The following is a 17,488-nucleotide window of genomic DNA, read 5'->3' on the forward strand; positions in this document are numbered from 1 at the left end:
CTGAAGTTTCTGGATGGGGTCAGAGATATAGTGACTTTGATTTCCTGTACTGGTCAATAAAGTGCATTGATATTTGAAAGAGGCAAATAATTTTAATTCGATGAACCGTGAACCAGTCTGTTCCAGATGACCCATGCATGTTAGTACAAAATCATCAGTGGGGGAAAGACACATGTAAAACACAGGATGGATGACTGGATTTCAGTGTTAGTCTCTGTGAAGCCGTGATGATGTTAAATTCCACATTACAATTCGTCGTCACTAACCCTGGCTTAAATATGTGTGCATTTGTGTTATGTATATATGTATGTGTGTGTGTGTGTACATATGTGTGTATGAATGTATGTGTGTGCGTATGTATGCGTGTGTATGTGTGTGTATATATATGTGTGCAGATGCCATGACACACACAGAGTTGGGCTACTTCTGTGGGATTTCTCTTCCTTAGACTTAGACGCCCATTCCTTTGTCATTTTGCTGGGCCAAGATCAGTGGAGAAATAGTGAAAAATGCCTGTATTCCACAAGTACAGAGTCCCTTGCAAATTGGTTCTAAGAGTGAAAAATAAATATGATTTCACTGATGTGAGCATCCAGCTGGACACATCTTCTAGCTTCCTGCTCTAAGCTTTACGCCCACGAAGCATGAGTAGCTTGGAGCGTACCATGTCCTTCTAGCCACAATAACAGTCACCTTCTGCTGTCCTGCCTTACGGCACCAGTTCCCCTACCCCTGTGCCTCCCTCTGCCACGGAAACCTTTCTATTCCATTTTTTTTTTCTTTTGTCTTTACTCTTTTCATTTGGATTTAGAAAAGAATTCCTTTCCATTCTAGTTTTGGATCCACTAATTCTGTTTTAGATTTTGTGCGTCTGCGTGGGTGAATGTGTGGAGGTCAGACGTCAGAGGGAGACTTGCAGAAGTCAGTTTTCTCCTGCCATGTGATATGGGTCCGGGTCCCTGGGATGAAACTCAGACCATCAACCTTTACGCACTGAGCCATCTCACTCTTGTAAATTGTATGCTCCTTGAAAGCAGGGGAGTTGTTCCTTGTCTTTTCTTCCCGCGGAGTGATTCCAGGACTGTACTCTCTCCAGCCTCCAGCGCCGAGTGGAGTGGAATCCGGAAGTCAGACAATGCATATGCCTCGGGCCCCTTTGTGCCGCCACTCTTCACTAGAGGGCGCCCTCAGCCGGTGCCAGAACAGGTTCCTGCCCCTCTCTCCTTTGAGCTGGGCGGTGTGGGAGGGGCCTGATCCACTATGGCTTCCCAACTTGCCACATCAAATATCCTCTCAGCTGGTGGGGCACTCCTGCTAGTGGGAGAAATCCTCTCCGTTACACAAGTGAAAAAACGAAAACAAGCTAGAATGGAGGAAGTTGAGAACCAGAAAATGCCATGTTTATGAGGCACGGGTGGAATGGGGAACCAGTCTCTTTCTAGACGCTAGGGTTCTGCTTATAGAGCCAAATTATCCATTCCCACATTCTCTCAACAAAACTTACTTAACACCTACTATGTGTTCCAAGGGGAGCTCATTGGTGAGCTAAGTGCACCTCCAGGGTAAGCTGCCTAGCTAAACTAGTGGAGTCAGGAGCTCTTGATTCAGTGAGAGCCAACCTCAATAAACAGCCAGAGAACAATTGAACTGAAGAAGACTACTCCTGACATCAGCTTCAAGCTTACATGTACACCCATACATACACATACATACCACACACACACCATACACACACATGCACCACACACACCATACACACACATGCACCACACACACCATACACACATATGCACACATGCACTGCACACACATGCACACATGTATCACACACACCATACACACACTTGAATATATGCACCACACACACACCATACACACACATGCACATACTTTCTCACACACAAACCTGCACACACACTCAGAAACACATGCACACACATACCACACATACGCATGCCCACGTGCACATATATATACATATACACATGCACACACACCATACACACATACATACATGCACATGTACACACAGCACACATGGCATACCCCTCAACACATACAAGCAAAAGAAAAGTCTATCAAGACCCTATCTTTCTCTCTCTTAGTCACCACATTCCCAAGGACAACACAAACCTTGGAACTCAACTCCATGAGAGCTGGATTCTGTGGGAGGGGTGGCAGGGGAACATTAATTCACTCCTCTAGCACCAGTTGCTAGAGCATCTCTGGGAAGAGCTTTCTCTTTGTCTCAAGGGGAGAAGGCACAGCCTCTTTGTCTTTCTTGGAAGATCCTCAGGGATGTGTTCATGGGACATGGGTCTCTGTGATTCTTCCGGTTCACTTTGGTTGGTGGGCTTGCGAAAGGCAGCTTGGGCTCCCCTACCCCAGCACCCCTGTAACAGCACCCCTGTAACAACAGCCCCACTTCCTTGAGAGACCAAAACCACAAGCAGAAGGTAGAGGCGTGAGATACTCGCAGGCTGGGCCTGTGTGTAGGAGAGTGTGTGTGGCACAGAGGGCGCTGAGAGCAAGAACAGAAAGGGCAACACGGGTGACACAAACCATCGGTGGCACAACCGTGTCCCCGGACCAGGATGGCACTTCCTACAGGCAGGCGTGGGTAGCACTCCGAGATGGCAACGGACACGTGGCTCCTCCTTGGGATTGCTGGATTGCTAACAGCACTTCTTTCAGGTAGATCTTTCTTGTCGCCTCTTACAGCCTGTGCTAGAGGACCCAGGTCCTGTCTGCTTGTCCCCTTGCTAGTTGTTTCCTCGTGGCCACCTTTGTAGAGCCTTTTAACCTAAGACCATCCTGGTGTGACAACAGCTTGGGGCTTGAGATAACACAGAGACCCCTTAAAGGGCTGGATGATGCTCTCATCCTAGAAAGGCCTCCTGGGAGTGAGATGAATGAACTTTGTGCCTGACTTGGGTCCTAGGTCTGAGGAGGGAAGCACCCCACTCGCCTATAGGCTCAGGAAGCACCCTCTACTCCCACCTTCTTACCCTCTCATAGGAAGGAAGGAACCACTCCTTTGAGAAGGAGGATCAGCCAGCAAGAGTGTTTTCCATGTTAAGCCCCAGAGTGGAGTTCACCAGGACCAGAGACAGAATTCAGGGAGACTCAGGGGACCTCTAGACTGTCATTCTTAGTGACTTCAGGTTCAACCTCTTGGATTAATTTGAGACACAAATTATCAAGAAAGCTCTGGAGTTTCTGAGCTGCCTCCAAGTGCTGAGGTAGTCTTGTATCCTGAGCTAGGGTGCTGGAGCAAATGCCAAGGTCACCGGACATTTGTGAAGTGCCAGAGTGCAGAGACCAAGCTGGCAGAAGCAGGCACAGGAACCCCTGTACATGGTGGCCTTTCACATTTCAGGGTAGGAAGCTGGTATAGAAGCAGACTTATGGTCTAAGGAGTTAGGTCTGTCCTACAGAAGGGGAGCCTAGGCAGAGGGACAGGGATCTAAAGCTGGCCAGAGGTTATGAGCACTTGGAGACTTTTAAAAGAGTGTCTTCTTTCTGTCTGGATCTTCAGGCATATCATCCAAATCCCCTGTTGGTAAATTGGCTTGTGTTTTGCACAGTAGAGACCTGGACTTTTGCTGTCCTTTCTTGACCAGCTGTTTCCTAAGCACTGGTTCCCGGAGCTCAGCATCCCTGTACCCAGGCCAACTGTAAAGCTTCCTGCCTTTTCCTTTCCATCAGTCCCACCACCCCTGCCTTTCCTAAGAGGCTCAGAAAAGGCTCAGAATTAATTCCTATAGGAAAAGGACTGCTGACCACTAAGATGGGGGTTAGGGGGTCTTCAAACACGCCAGCTCCTTCTCTTTGTATCGCCTCCCAGTAGGGAAGAGGGCTGGGGCTGAGAGGTGGCTGGTCCTTGGTCTGAGATGATGGGTCCAGGGTGATGCCTACGGGAAAGCAAGACCTCAGCAGCAGTGGGCTCCAGAGAGCCTACCCTTAGGTCTGTGTTGCACCTGGCCCCATGCTCAGTATCAGTACCCTCAGCTCCTTCCTGTCCCTTTGTTGATGTCAGTTGGCCCATTTTTAGTTACTGATAGGAGTTTAGTTTTGAAAGAGAACTTGCTTGTGTTGTAAGTGGAAAAGCCTTATCATTCGCCAGAAATTAGAAGGATAAAGAAAGCATAAAAATAAATGGTAACAAAACCAAATCTGAGGCCATTGAAATGGTGCCACTAAGGCCCTAGAGCCTGAGGCCTGCGCCATTCCTCTCTCCCAGTCACAGCGGCAATGAGGAAGAGGGTAAGGAAATCCTGGTTCGAATCATTATTTTCTTCAGAATTTGTCGGTCATTCTGAGCAGGGAACAGGCCATTTGTTGGTCAATTCTCTTGTATCAACGACTGGTGGTCTATGTCCCATGGAACGATGTCCTGAGAGGACAAGTTTTGCAGGTGTAAGAAAACTGTACCCTAAAGTGACACCATATCTCCCTTTTGTCGATGTCTGGGAGGCTGAGTCTCTGGGCCCAGGGCCTGAATGTTTCTTCCTTTCTGCCTGATTTGGCAGGCCCCACTGGCTGGGCATAGATTATTGGAACTGCATACAGGGTGGCAGATAAACATGGACCACATGTGCTTGAGGAAAGGATGTTAGGAGAAAAGAGAAAGAAAAAGTAATGAACTACAAGAAGAAATGGGGCAGGGCAGGGAAACCTGGGAGAGAGTTCTAGAGCTTTCTGCCTGGGAGCAATGTCCAAACTTGAATAGTTCAAACCTTGTTTGGTTCTATTCCGGGAGTCAGGAGCTGGCAATGCCAGGGTTAGTGGATGCCAGCTCTCCTGGGAGCTACAGAACTCTCCTCTGCCTAGGGCTGGTACCTAGCTCTCTACTCTGAGTCCCACACAGCTTTCTCTGGCTGCTCGCTTCTGGCAAGGCCTGTGTGTTCCTGGGTGACCAGGATATAGGGAGACAGATGCACTGATCCCCGCTCTGAGCCTCAGTGTTCTGATCATCCAAGGTGGAGAAGAGACTGAAATGTGAACTGCAGGAGGATGGAGTTGGAAACTGCAGTTTTCACCCGGTGTTTCTAATCCACCAATTACCCGAGCTTCTGTCCTTCCCTGGTCTTCATTTTCCTGGTTCCTGGATAAAGTCTTTTGTGTCCTGAAAGGGCAGTTTGTAATTATTTTAAAATTATAATACTTCAGGCTGGAGATGCTGCTCTGTGGCTGAGCATTTGTCTAGCGTGTGCAAGAGGCCCACCTTGGCACCCAGCACCATACATAGAGAAACTGTTTTCTAAAAATGAACCTATTTTTCTTATTTGTAAATATGTTTGTTTTTATTTATAAACTTGATAATTTCAAGGAGCCTTTGAGCCAACCAGGTGTGAGAGAACAGTTTTTTAAAATAATAAATGCCCCTTACTAATTAATTCTAGCTAATTAATTTCCTCAGTGAAGCACAGAACAAATTCTGAAAATGAGTTAAAACAAATTATATATGTCATATATATTTTATATACATATATTTTTTACTCTGTGTGTGTATGTACATTAATACATCCCTCAGCACATGTGGAGGTCTGAGGACAACTTTTAAAAACTGTTTTTCTCCTTCCAATATGTGGATCTTAGGGATGGAACTCAGGTTGTAAGCACCTCAGCTCACCGAGCCATCTTGCCAGCCATCTTTGATATTTTTATCTAAATTTAGGAATCAAAAGATTCAGATCTTCATACGCACAGCCCGGATGGACTCAGGTCCTTACAGAAGGCTGTGTCATGAGCTAAACTCTCAGATCCACAAATGCCTTCTCTTTCCCAGCAGAAAGCAAAGCCGACTAAGAAGGTCAATTCTCAGACCTAAGAGACCATGAAATTCTCCTAAACACTCCAGTGATTTCGACAGACATTATCAAATGTCCTCGAACTGTTGTTTTGTTTGTTTGTCTGTTCTGAGATTTATTTCTGGGTACATTGGTGTTCTGCCTGCATGTGTGTGCAAGGGTGCCAGATCCTCTGGGACTGGAGTTATAACCAGTCGTGAGCTGCCATGTGGATGCTGGGCATTGAATTCAGGTCCTCTGGAAGAGCAGCCAGTGATTTTAACCACGGAGCCATCTCTCCAGTCCCCTTTGAATTTTTAAATTTAAACCTTGAACTGAAAGCAGTTGCCCCATCACATGCATGGGACGCTTTGAGTGAGGGTGACATGTCCTCCAATATCACAAACATAGGATTTTTACATATGAATGCACAGACTTTCACCCACCTTTCACTCCACAAATCTTAGAAATACTAGAAGGTTCTATTTATTTAATCACGTGCACTTTGTAAAGCCTAGCCTCCCTGGAGAAGTGTGCGGGAGATTGGGGCTTTCTCGATCAGAGAGAATTTATCTCAGTGGACTCGGTTGAAGTCGGCTATGTCGTTTTATCAAAATAAAAGCTGTGATTCTTCTGTGCTGTCAATAACCATGCTGTGTCTTTTTGTCCTTCAACTGGGCAGTCCTTTGACCAGCAGTTTCCGGATACAAAGGACAGAAAACTAATCTATGTCTGTGTCCTCACCTGGGGGGATTAAAATCCAGCACGTGTCCATTTTTCTATCCCATTCTGTGTCCCATTCTTCCTGTCATTAGCACAGCTCACAGATGCACTGGTGACACAGGACAAGCTTTGACATCTTCTGGCTTCATGTGCTGTCTGGCCCCAGATGACAATTAATAGGGGATAATTGGCATGGCTGTTACACTGGTGGCCATCCCATGCAGTAAAGCTGGTACATTTAGGCAGATGTAAATGGTTCCAGAATAATCTGTAAGGATCAAAAACATTACCGACAGCTCCCGGAGTTTGTTCTGTGTTTGCCAAGGCCTTCTTTGCTGCCCACGCCATCCCAACTTCCTTACAAGACCGCTCATGATATAGCCAGGCTCTGGATGTTAGATTCTGAGGCTAAAACCCCCAAGACAAGGAAGAAGCAGCAGTTGGGCCTGGGAGAGGGGAAGTTCAGAAAAAAAAATGGCTCAGCCAAACCTGGTGACTTGAATTACATCCCTGGGACCCACATGGTGGAAGGAGAGAACAGATTCATGTAACTTGTTCTCTGACCTCCGCAAAGGAAGAATCAAAGGAAGAAACTCAGAGCAAAACAAAATAAATAAAACAAACAAAAAAAGGAAACAAAAAAATCCGAGAAAGAAAGAAACAAAAAAGAAAGAAAGAAAGGAGGGAAAGCCTCAGTGAGTTAGTTAGTGAGTCACTGAGCAGGACAGGGCTGGAGGGTCTGAGAGAAAAAGGCCATCTTAGAACCAGGTCACCTTCCCTATGCCTGGACCACACACTGAAGCCACCAATTTCAATGACTTGTGCCTGGCCTTAGACTAGCACTGAGAAGTCCCTGTGGGCTGGCATTCCAGATCGCCAGTGTTCTCCACCCTTTAACCTTTCTTAGCATATGTGCTGCTGAAGCAAGCACCCCTTTAACCCTTCTTAAATGATGTTTTAAAGTGGCCTCGTGTTTATTTGTGGCTACTGAACATGGCCCACAGGGAAAGCTGTTGGAAAGCACCCGGATGTGCTATCAGCAAAAAATAAATGCCACAGAGACAAAGAAATGTCACTAGACACAAGACGCCAGCCATGTGCTTTGCTGTTCTTTCTGTCCTTCAAAGCAGCAGTTCTCAACCTGGGGGCGTGTCAAAGGACCCTTTCACAGGGGTCTCTAAAGACCATTGAAAAACATAGATATTTTCCTTATGATTCATAACAGTAGCAAAATTACAGTTATGAAGTAGCAATGAAAATAATTTTATGGTTGAGGGTCACCACAATATGAGGAACTGTATCGAAAGGCTGCAGCTTTAGGAAGGCTGAGAACCATCCCTCCAAAAGGAGGGTTGTGTGTGTCAGAGAGGTGTTTGCAACTAGACCCACAGGAAGCCCTCTCCCCATGACAGGCTGCAAGGGAAACAGCTCCGTGGTGATAACGTTGAGGTGGCAGCCCTAACGCCATCATACAAACTTTTGAGTGTGTACTTGCTCTTTGGAAACACTGATTAAAGAAAGGGCAGAGGGCTTGGGACTATGCCCTCTTGACAAGACTCAATCTCAGCTGCCTGGACCATTCTTGGATATAAAGGCCTCGTATCAGGTAGCCCAGGGCACTCTGAGAAGCCCCTACATCTCTCTGGGCCTTGAAATAGGCATGGTACCCAAACTCATTCCCTGCCATCCAGCTCTGGTTTTGCTCCTCAGCAGCCTTCCACCTTGTTGAGACAGCGTCTTTGGCTGGCCCGGAACACATACATTAGATTAGTGTAACTGGCCAGCTAGAGCTAGCCCCAGAGCTCTACCTGTCTCTCCCCTCCCCCACCCCAGTGCTGGGACTGTGAACACATGCCACCATATTCACCATGCTCAGCTTATTTTGTGTGAGACCTGGGGATTGAAATCAGATCCTGCGCTTGCAAAGATGTCACTTTCCAGACTGAGCTACCACCTCCTACCTCCCAGTCGACTCTGGGAAAATGGCTTCTCCATGACCTGGGGAAGATGGGGAGTCTCTGAAGGGGTAAAGTTGGAATGGGTTTGGGAACCAGCTCTCACCTGAACTAACTCTGCAAGGTAATCTCACGCAAGTTCCTTCTTTTCTCTGATGCAAGTTCCCTCCCTGGAAAACAAACATATTGAACACTAAAGTTGGATCTAAAAACCCATGCCCTCTAAATGTGTCCCTGGAGACCACGGGCTGAAAGAGCAGAGATCCAATAGAAACCCAACTTCAGGATGGACACAGTGTGTTACAACCCTAACCAAAACCCTGGGGTCAGGGTTTCCAATCCCAGCTCTCCGTGATCTGCAAGCTGCCTAGTGGTCAAGTCAACTTAGATCTCACACCCAGAGTTCCTGAGCAAGCTGTGGCATTCATTAGAAACATGTCATATGAAGCCAAAGGTAACTAACCTTCTGCATATGCCCAAGATTTGGTCATTCAACTGGCACCATGTCCTCAGTGAACTCATTTACCCATAAGGCAACTCTCCTTTATAGATGAGCAAGTGGAGGAGGCTCAGCATACTTCAGAGTCTTAGCAAAATCCATAGCTAGTGAATTCAGGAACCTGAGCAGCCCAGAGTCCTTTCCTCCATGAGTAAGTGGCCTGCCTGGTTGGTACTCTGTCCATTTCTGGTTTCTTCCCTGAATTCCATCTCCTCTTTTGCTTGTTCACCGCTGAGTCTCGGATCTTCCCGGAGAGGATCTGGGCTCCTGTGGTTCCAGAAGACCTTTAGCAATACAGTTCGGCAGTGTCTTTCCTTCAGGGTTTGCCTGGCAGTTAAGATAAACAGGCAGGAAAGTAAAATTCAAGAGGCACCAGGCACCTACAGAAGCTTGCCTGGAGGGAGGGACTATCTTGGAATATTTATTCTGCCCTGAGCCCTGTGCTGGCGTTAAGATACAATATACAAATGTAGAATCATTGTGAAGAAGGTGGGTAAACAAACCAGGGTCAACCTGGTCTAGCATGGCCACAGGCACAAGTGAGTGAACTATAACCCCTATCCATCATTAGGGACTTCCATTTTCTGAGTCTCAGATTACATGTCTATCCTGTCCTATCCTCATCCTCGCAATTCTGAGGCAATTATCCCCATTTTAGAGATAGGGAAATTGAGGCTCGAAAGATTATATAATTTGTCTCAGTGGTGGCTCATGCTGAATTAAAAGAAAAAAGTCATGTCTAGGACAGGGGAGATGGCTCAGTGGGTAATGGGCTAGCTTTGTAAGCATAAGAATTTGTGTTTGGACCTCAGGACCCATGTTAGAAAACAAACATGGTGGTACACAATCGTAATCCCAGCCAGGGGAGGCAGTGACATGTGTGGATCTCTGGGGTTTTCTAGCCAACTAAAGCCAGCCAACATAGTGCAGTTCTGGCGGTGAGAGACCCTACCTCCGAGAAATGTTAGCTGTGACACACTAAGAAAAACATTAGGTGTCTTGGGATGCTGCAAGGGCCCCACAGCTGCTTCAGCACAGGGTGATAGAGCTGAGGCATGGGACAGAAGAGGAGGAACAAACTACGGCCCAGGTTTCCACCCACCATTTTGTAGGTTCGGTGGCCTGACAGCCTCCTGCCTGAAAATGGCACCTGACACAGACCAACAATCAGTGTAGATAACAAACTGTAGGGAGAGCTACGGGGCTGGGCCTGGCATGCCTGCGAACTTGGGGATAGGGTCTTTGCCATGGAAGCAATTTCTTGCTTTCCTCTGCCAGAGATGGAGCTCCTGGGGCCCCTCCAGTGTTCATGATGGGAGAATATCAGAGACAGCCCCGTGTTTCCAGGCAGCTCCTGGCCTAGCTGATGACGACAGGGAGTGCCAAAGATGCCCAAGGGGCCTGTGTGGGACTGTGTGAGGCTGTTGGGAAGCAGAGGCAGGTTGGAAGAGGAGAAGCCTCAGAGTTGGGGTACCCCACCCTCAGGAGTCACCTGTCGCTGTCTGGGTCAGAACGGACACTTAAGAAGTTGCTGTATCTTCTGAGGGGGGAGCAAGGCTAGCATGGATCTGCCCCATTTACAGCAGAGCAAGGTGAAGGTTAAGAGCTACCAGTTTCTGATAGACCTGCTAACCAGCATCCTGCCCCCTGCAACCCCTCCTCACCACCATCTTACCTGACTCTTTGCCTCCTTCTCACTGAGGTTAGGAGGAAGGGTTTTATCTGCATGACAATATGCTTTTAGCTGGGGTGTTTACCTCTTCTTGGAGGGGTACCTGGGGTGACAGACTTGGCTGGGGTCAAGGCAGAGGTGACAGTTCATCATTGGGCTGCCAGAAACCCAGTTTCTACCCTTCTTTTTTTCTTTCTGGACACAAGAATTAAGTTCCTTGGAGAGTTATTTTATGTATGTGAGTATATTGTCTTTGTCTTCAGACACACCAAAAGAGAGCATCAGATCCCATTACAGATGGTTGTGAGCCACCATTTGGTTGCTGGGAATTGAACTCAGGTCCTCTGGAAGAGCAGTCTTAACCACTGAGATATCTCTTCAGCCCCCAACCCCTTTTTATTTTTATTTTATGTATATGCGTGTGCCGTTGCTGTCTTCAGACACACCAGAAGATAGCGTCAGATACTATTACAACACGTGGTTGCTGGGAATTGAACTCAGGACCCCTGGAAGAATAGTCAGTGCTCTTAACCACTGAGCCATCTCTCTAGCCCTTATCATTTTCTTTCAAAGTGGATTTTAGGTTGTGAAATACCATCTCTTTCCCTCTAAGTACTCCAATATGCTTTAGTTCTTGCATTGCTGTTTTGTTTTGTTTTGGAGACAGAGCCTCTGAATTGGACTACGTAGCCCAGGCTGGGTTCAAGTAATTCTCTGGCCTCAGTTTCCCAAGTAGCTAGAACCATATTCATGTATCATCACCTCCACCATTAGGTTGTTTTTCCTTTGTGAGAATTTCATAAATGCATACAATAAAATCTGGTCATATATACCCTCCTTTCCCCTACAGTACCTCCCCTCCTAACTTCCTGCTTCCCCTTTTATGATCCAATAACTCCAATTAGTGATGCTCATAAGTACATGGGTGTGGGAAACCTAGAAGAATGATTCTCTCTCTTGTAGAAGCCTTCAACTGCCAACAGTTGCTCAGCAGGGGATATGGCCCGGAGAGCACCGCTCCCTTCTGTAGGAGCTTCTGCTGACTCCATCCTGAGTTCATGATTACAGCTGCTGTGAGCTCATGTGTGCAATAACCCTGTCACCTTCAGAAGACGACATTCATGACACTATTCCCCATCCTCTCGCTCTTCCATTTCCTTCTGCTTCCCTTTCCGAGATGTCCCCTGAAAATGTCCCATTTATTTAGGGTTAGATGTTTTAGGTTTGAGCTAAAAAAAAAAAAAAAAAAGATATTCTCTTATACAATGACAGTGCACTTTACAAAATCAAGAAATTAACCCAGAAGATTCTATGGATTAGTCCAGAAATATCTACAAGAAAATTCTGCTCAACATTCTGTGCATGGTTCTCACGTCTACTCTCTTTCACGTACGATGATTTACCAGCTTTTTCAGTGGTGAGCCTAGCCTCTAATGACGGAGGCACCTCTCCAGGCCTTACCACCCTTTCCTTTCTCTTTCATGGTGTCGATCTTGAACAGTTGTTCTGTAAAACGTCTCTTAACTTTGTCTCACAATTGCTCCTGACAGATTTGAGTCATGCCTCATTGGGCAGGGATGTCACAGGTTGATGTACCTCCATCTCATGTGCCTCTTTCGTGAAGCACATGGGATGATGTCCCATCACTGTCGGCCTAACTGATCACTTTCTGCTGGGCTGCTCTATTAGAACTTTCTCTTCCTTCTCTGGGATTAATGCACATTTTCTAGGTAGTTTTTTTTTTTGAGAATGGACATATAAATATGTAAATATTCTGGTTCCAACCTTTGTCTTCTCATCGTAATATGGATAACCCTCTGTCTAAATCATTTATGATAATTATGGCTGCGAGTCTGTGATCTCAGAAATTCCTTCATCATCTATCATTACTCATTTGGTTTTCTTAGTGCCTCAGTGGGCGAGATCTCATAGGCATGGTGTGTGGAAGGCTGCCATCTGCCCTCAGGGGAGCCTCTGATGGCTGCCATCTTGCTGCCTCAGCAACTCTGCCACTGTGGGGCATTTTTATTCCATTTGGGACTCCGGTATTATGAGTTGAATGCCTTTTAAGCTGCAGAAATTATGGGGAAAAGCTAAATAAACATATTGTAAATGGTATTATTTCAGAAAGTGATAAAGCAGCCTGGATTAGAGATGCATCCGAGAGCTCCAAGGGCATCTGAGCAGAATCCCGGGGAACACCCGTATTGGAGGATGCCGACATCAGGAATGTTATTTCAGGCACAGGGAATAGGGGAATAGCTGCTGCACATTGTGTGTGTGTGTATGTGTGTGTGTGTGTGTGTGTGTGTGTGTGTGTGTGTGTGTGTGTGCGTGCGCGCGCATGTATATGTGTTTGTGTGTTAGCAAACCACACTATATGTATGGAAGTCAGAGAACAATTTGCAGGAGACAATTCCCTCCCTCCACCACATGAGTTCTAGGGATTAAAGGATTAAACTCAGGTCTTCAGGCTTGGCAGCAAGTACCTTTACCAGCTGAACCACATAGACCACTTCAGATTTTTTTGAAGGACTGGAATGTTGTTTGTTTACTATTCAATTCAGTGCTGTTTAGTCTTTTATCTTGGGAACCAAGGCTGCTGTGTGAAAGTTTCACTAATTAGTGGGGGCAGTCATGGATAGAGGCAAATGGGATGGTGGGGAGGGAGTGTTTTGTGAGGGACAGGAATACAGTTTATAGTCAGTGCTGGTAGCCAGGGAGTGCCCTCTAGTTTCTTCAGCCAGCCTTTCATAATAGAGAAACTGAAGCTGGCACTCAACAAAGACAGCCCAGTGGCCTCTTCGACCAGCTCTCCCCACTCCCACCCAACTCTAGTGAAAACTCAGAAGCAATGTAAACATTAGTCATCCCTATTGTAAAAAAAAATTGTAACAACCACATTAAAAAAGAATAGGAAGAGACCAGAAGCCTCACCCAGCACCTTCATGAAGTTCACCTTTTGTCCTTGAAGAAGGCAGTTGTTAATTCTCAGAAGCTCAGAGGACATTTTGGCCCGCCAGCACACAGGTGGGAGTGCTAAGAAGTGAGCACAGGCAGGTTCTGAGCAGCTTTTGTGGAGTGGCTGGGAGTACGTGGTCCACTGGGGTCTATAACACTAAACTCTATCCCTTCCACTGTGAATGTGAGAAAATCCCCGCCCTCTCTCAGGTAAGATGAGTGCAGTCAGCAGATCAGCCCATCACCTGTGGGGCTGTGACAAACCCTGGGGCTCCCTTCAGGCCCCGATAGATAATATTTAGTCACCATCATCTGTGAGGCTGTTTAAGCTCTAGCAATATCAACATAGTCACAAAACTCAGGTTGTAGAAGGACTTACTTGCTTATAGACCCTACAAACACCCAGAAGTAAAGGATGACACGTCCCTCCATCTTTCTAGTTCCTGTCCTCTCTTCTAGAATTCTCTAGAGTTCTAGCCTTCTCCCTCTGATCTGCTGTTGAATTTCTGTTGCAGAAATGAGTGTAGAGGTGGGCAATTTAGTGTCCTATGGCTAAGTGACAAAGTCCTAAAGGCTAGGTGTTATCAATAGGAGATATTTATTTTAGCCCTGGATGTTTGAATTAAGGTCCAGGGTCAAGATGTCAGTCACTGGGGCTCTTACAGAGGCCCGTGAGAGAGCATGTGCTCTCATCTCCTGTGAGGAAGCATCTGTTCCCATCTCCTAGCTTTTACAGGTTTGTATCCAGGAATGGAGCTGGAGCCCATGTGGTAGATTGCTTTCCTAGTATGCAGTAAGTCTTAGGCTAGCTCCTCGGCACTGTGTAAACTAGGCATGCTGGTGCACACTGTCACCCCAGCCCTCAGGAAGTAGAGGCGCTGGAGGATTAAGGGTCTAAAGCCATTCTCAGTTCCAGGCCAGCTTGGGCTGCATGAGACCTCGGAACAAAATTCCCCTCCAGTCTCTTCCTTCACTTACCTTTTCCTTCTGCACTACGTCTGTGTTGTTTTATGAAGACACCAGTACTACTGGATTAAGACCTGCCCCCACAGGTCTCATTTTAACTCGGTGAACTCTACAAATACTTTGTTTTTAAATAAAACCACATTCTAGGGTAGCTGGATCTTATATTCTTACATTTAATTGTAATGGTAAAAATATTACACACACGCGTATGCCAAACATTTAAGGAACAAGAATGGATAGTTATGGCATTTCTGTGTGTTAAAATAACACCTATTTTTTGTAAGCTTCAAAATAACTAAATTTTGTTATGGCATTTGAAAATTTTTACTTATTTTTATTTTATGAATATGAATGTTTCGTGAATATATGTACGTGCATGCGTGGTGCTCTCTGAGGCCAGGAGAGGATACCAGATCTCCTGGAACTCAAGTTACTGATGGTTCTGAGCTGTCATGAAGGGGCTGGAAACCAAACCCAAGTTATCTTCAAGAACAGCAAGTTCTCTTAACCATAGAGACATCAATATGACACATGAGAAGTAGTTTGCTGTTATTTTTCCTTCTGGCATCTCCCACCAACCAGCCTCCTGCCTCCTAATTGCTGTCTTTTCACTGTCTGTCAAGTGACTTCAACCTCACACTTCTCAACCTTTCTTTCCCTTCTAATGCTCTATTTAGTCCCATATCACAAGTACACACACACACACATACACACACACACACACTAAAGGGCAGGCTCTGTGTATGAGAGAGAACATGTGTGTTTTCTCTCTGAACCTGGGTTGTCTCACTAAATACAGTCTTTTCTAGTTCTCCCTGTTTTCCTGAAAATGTAGTAGCTTCATTTTTCTTAGCAGCTAACAGTTTCACTGTGTACATACAGGGCCTTTCTGTTATCCTCTCTTCTGTCGATGGACATTTAGGCTGGTTCCATTTCCTGAGAAGAATGTACAAGTGTCTGTGTAGTGGGACAGAGTCCCTTGGGCTTGTACCCAGGGATACTGTAGTTCCATTTATGAGTTTCTGAGGAATCTGTCTCCCTGCTGATTTTTATGGTGGTTATGTTAGCTTGCATCCATATCAGTTGTGAATAAATGTCACTTTCCACATGTGGCCTGGATTATTAAAACTTGGTGTGATGCATATACTGTCCACAAAGTAATGTCTCAGTAGGAGGAAGGGAAGCCACTGGAACCACGTACATTCACACCTCAGCAGCAACATGTGGGATTCCTCACACCTCAGCGGACAGATAAAGATTACAAATGGCGTTTTAGGTCAGGTCTCACCACCAACAGTTATAAAAAAAACATTTTCTAGGGCAGCAATGTGGCTATCTAAGAATGTCCTCAGTATGGTTACTAAGGCAGGACCTAGGTGTCTATACTTTCTTTCACTGCCTAACATCCCTGAGGCAGAGGTTAGGTTGATAAAACCTAGTAAGACTCAAAAGTAGAAAGCAAGGGATCTGAACCCATGTCCACCTGGCTCCAAAGCCCACATACTTCCCAAACTGTGGCTCCAACTCCCCTCTCCCACAGATTCCAGAATTTAAAATTCAGTCATAGTGGTTTGTGGTGTTGCATACCTTTAATCCTATCACTCTGGAGACAGATGCAGGCAGATCTATGAGTCAGAGGTTAGCTTGGGCTACAGGGTAAATTTCAGGATAGCCAGAGCTACACAGAGAAACCTTATCTTGAAAAACCAAAACTCAGGAAAGCAAGGCAAAACAAAACAACCAAATAAACAAAACCTAACCAAAGCAACAACAATACAAACAAACAAATGAAATCCTAAACCAGAAGAGGAGGCTAGGGTGAGAAGGCAGACCATCACCCAGAACAGTGGGTACTGATTGCCAGAGCCTGGGCTGGCCACCCCATGCCTCTTCAGAAGTTTACACGTAGTTCTGACACTTTGGCCTTGACAAGTGTTCCATCGAGTCGCTTCCAGCCTCGTGTGGAAGACTTATGGATTCTGCATGAAGGAGAGGTAGTGACCAATATATTCCAAGTCGGAGAAAGCAACACTGCACCCTCGGCATTAAAGTTGAGGTTTGGATATTTTTGCCAAGAAGCATATGGGTTCTCTGTTGTACCATTTCATTGATACAGAAAGGTGTGGATGGGGTGGGGGTACAGGAGTGGCAGGTTCTTGTTCTACACAACTATATCTTAACCACTCACCCTCGGAGAAGGCACATGCTAACTAGCTTAAGTTGTTAGGCCAATAAACGAGACTTTGGATAGAATGCTTCCTCTATTACTTCCTTATCGCTGAGAGAGCCTGCCTTGTCTTTAAGACATTGTTCTCTCTCACCTTTACTTCTCTCAAAGTACTTTGTTTCAAACCCCGAGAAGTACTTTCAGCTGATTGCAGTCATCCGTGATCTCTACCAGGACAGGCTGGCACAGGCTGGCCCAGGCTGGCTAAGCAAAAGGAATTCGTAGAAGGATAAATGACCAACACCTCCCAGACTGAGAGTTTAAAGACATAAGAACTGGAAAGACTTGGAGCTGTCACAGAGGCATCCACAATGTGACTTACGGAATGTTGTATAGAATAACCATATGGTCAGGTAGCTCAGAGTTCGGTTTTGGATATGGAGCCTCCTACTATCTAATTCTGGACGGGTTGCTTAGTAACCATTATTTTAGAGAGGTCATTAAATGCTGCTGAGCCTCAGTTTTCTCATTTGGAACTTTAGATTTCATGGGTCCCTAACAGAGGTGAATGAGCACATGCAATGCACACACACACACACACACACACACACACACACACACACACACTCGGAGTTTGTGGTGGACATTCCATTTCTTAGGCCTGGCTGGACCCTGAACCACAAATAAATGTGGTCATTGGTGACTTCCAGACCCTAACCCCTAACTGTTACAAACACATGGTGCTCATGGAAC

The 17,488-nt window shown here is 46.0% G+C and overlaps 1 protein-coding gene across 2 annotated transcripts in view; it reads left to right on the forward strand.

The window, feature by feature from the left end:
• Positions 1-2,633: 2,633 nt before the first annotated feature.
• The window catches only part of CD6 (CD6 molecule), a gene marked incomplete at its 5' end in the record, with an annotated part of 38,404 nt that continues 23,549 nt past the window's right edge, over positions 2,634-17,488 (forward strand). For both annotated transcript variants that reach the window (XM_080911566.1, XM_080911567.1), the window contains one exon: positions 2,634-2,694. In XM_080911566.1, coding sequence (XP_080767692.1) covers positions 2,634-2,694 — 61 coding nt within the window. The remainder of the gene's footprint in view (positions 2,695-17,488) is intronic.

This window comes from Micromys minutus, assembly GCF_963924665.1.
Source record: "Micromys minutus genome assembly, chromosome: 2".
In the NCBI taxonomy this organism is placed as follows: domain Eukaryota; kingdom Metazoa; phylum Chordata; class Mammalia; order Rodentia; family Muridae; genus Micromys; species Micromys minutus.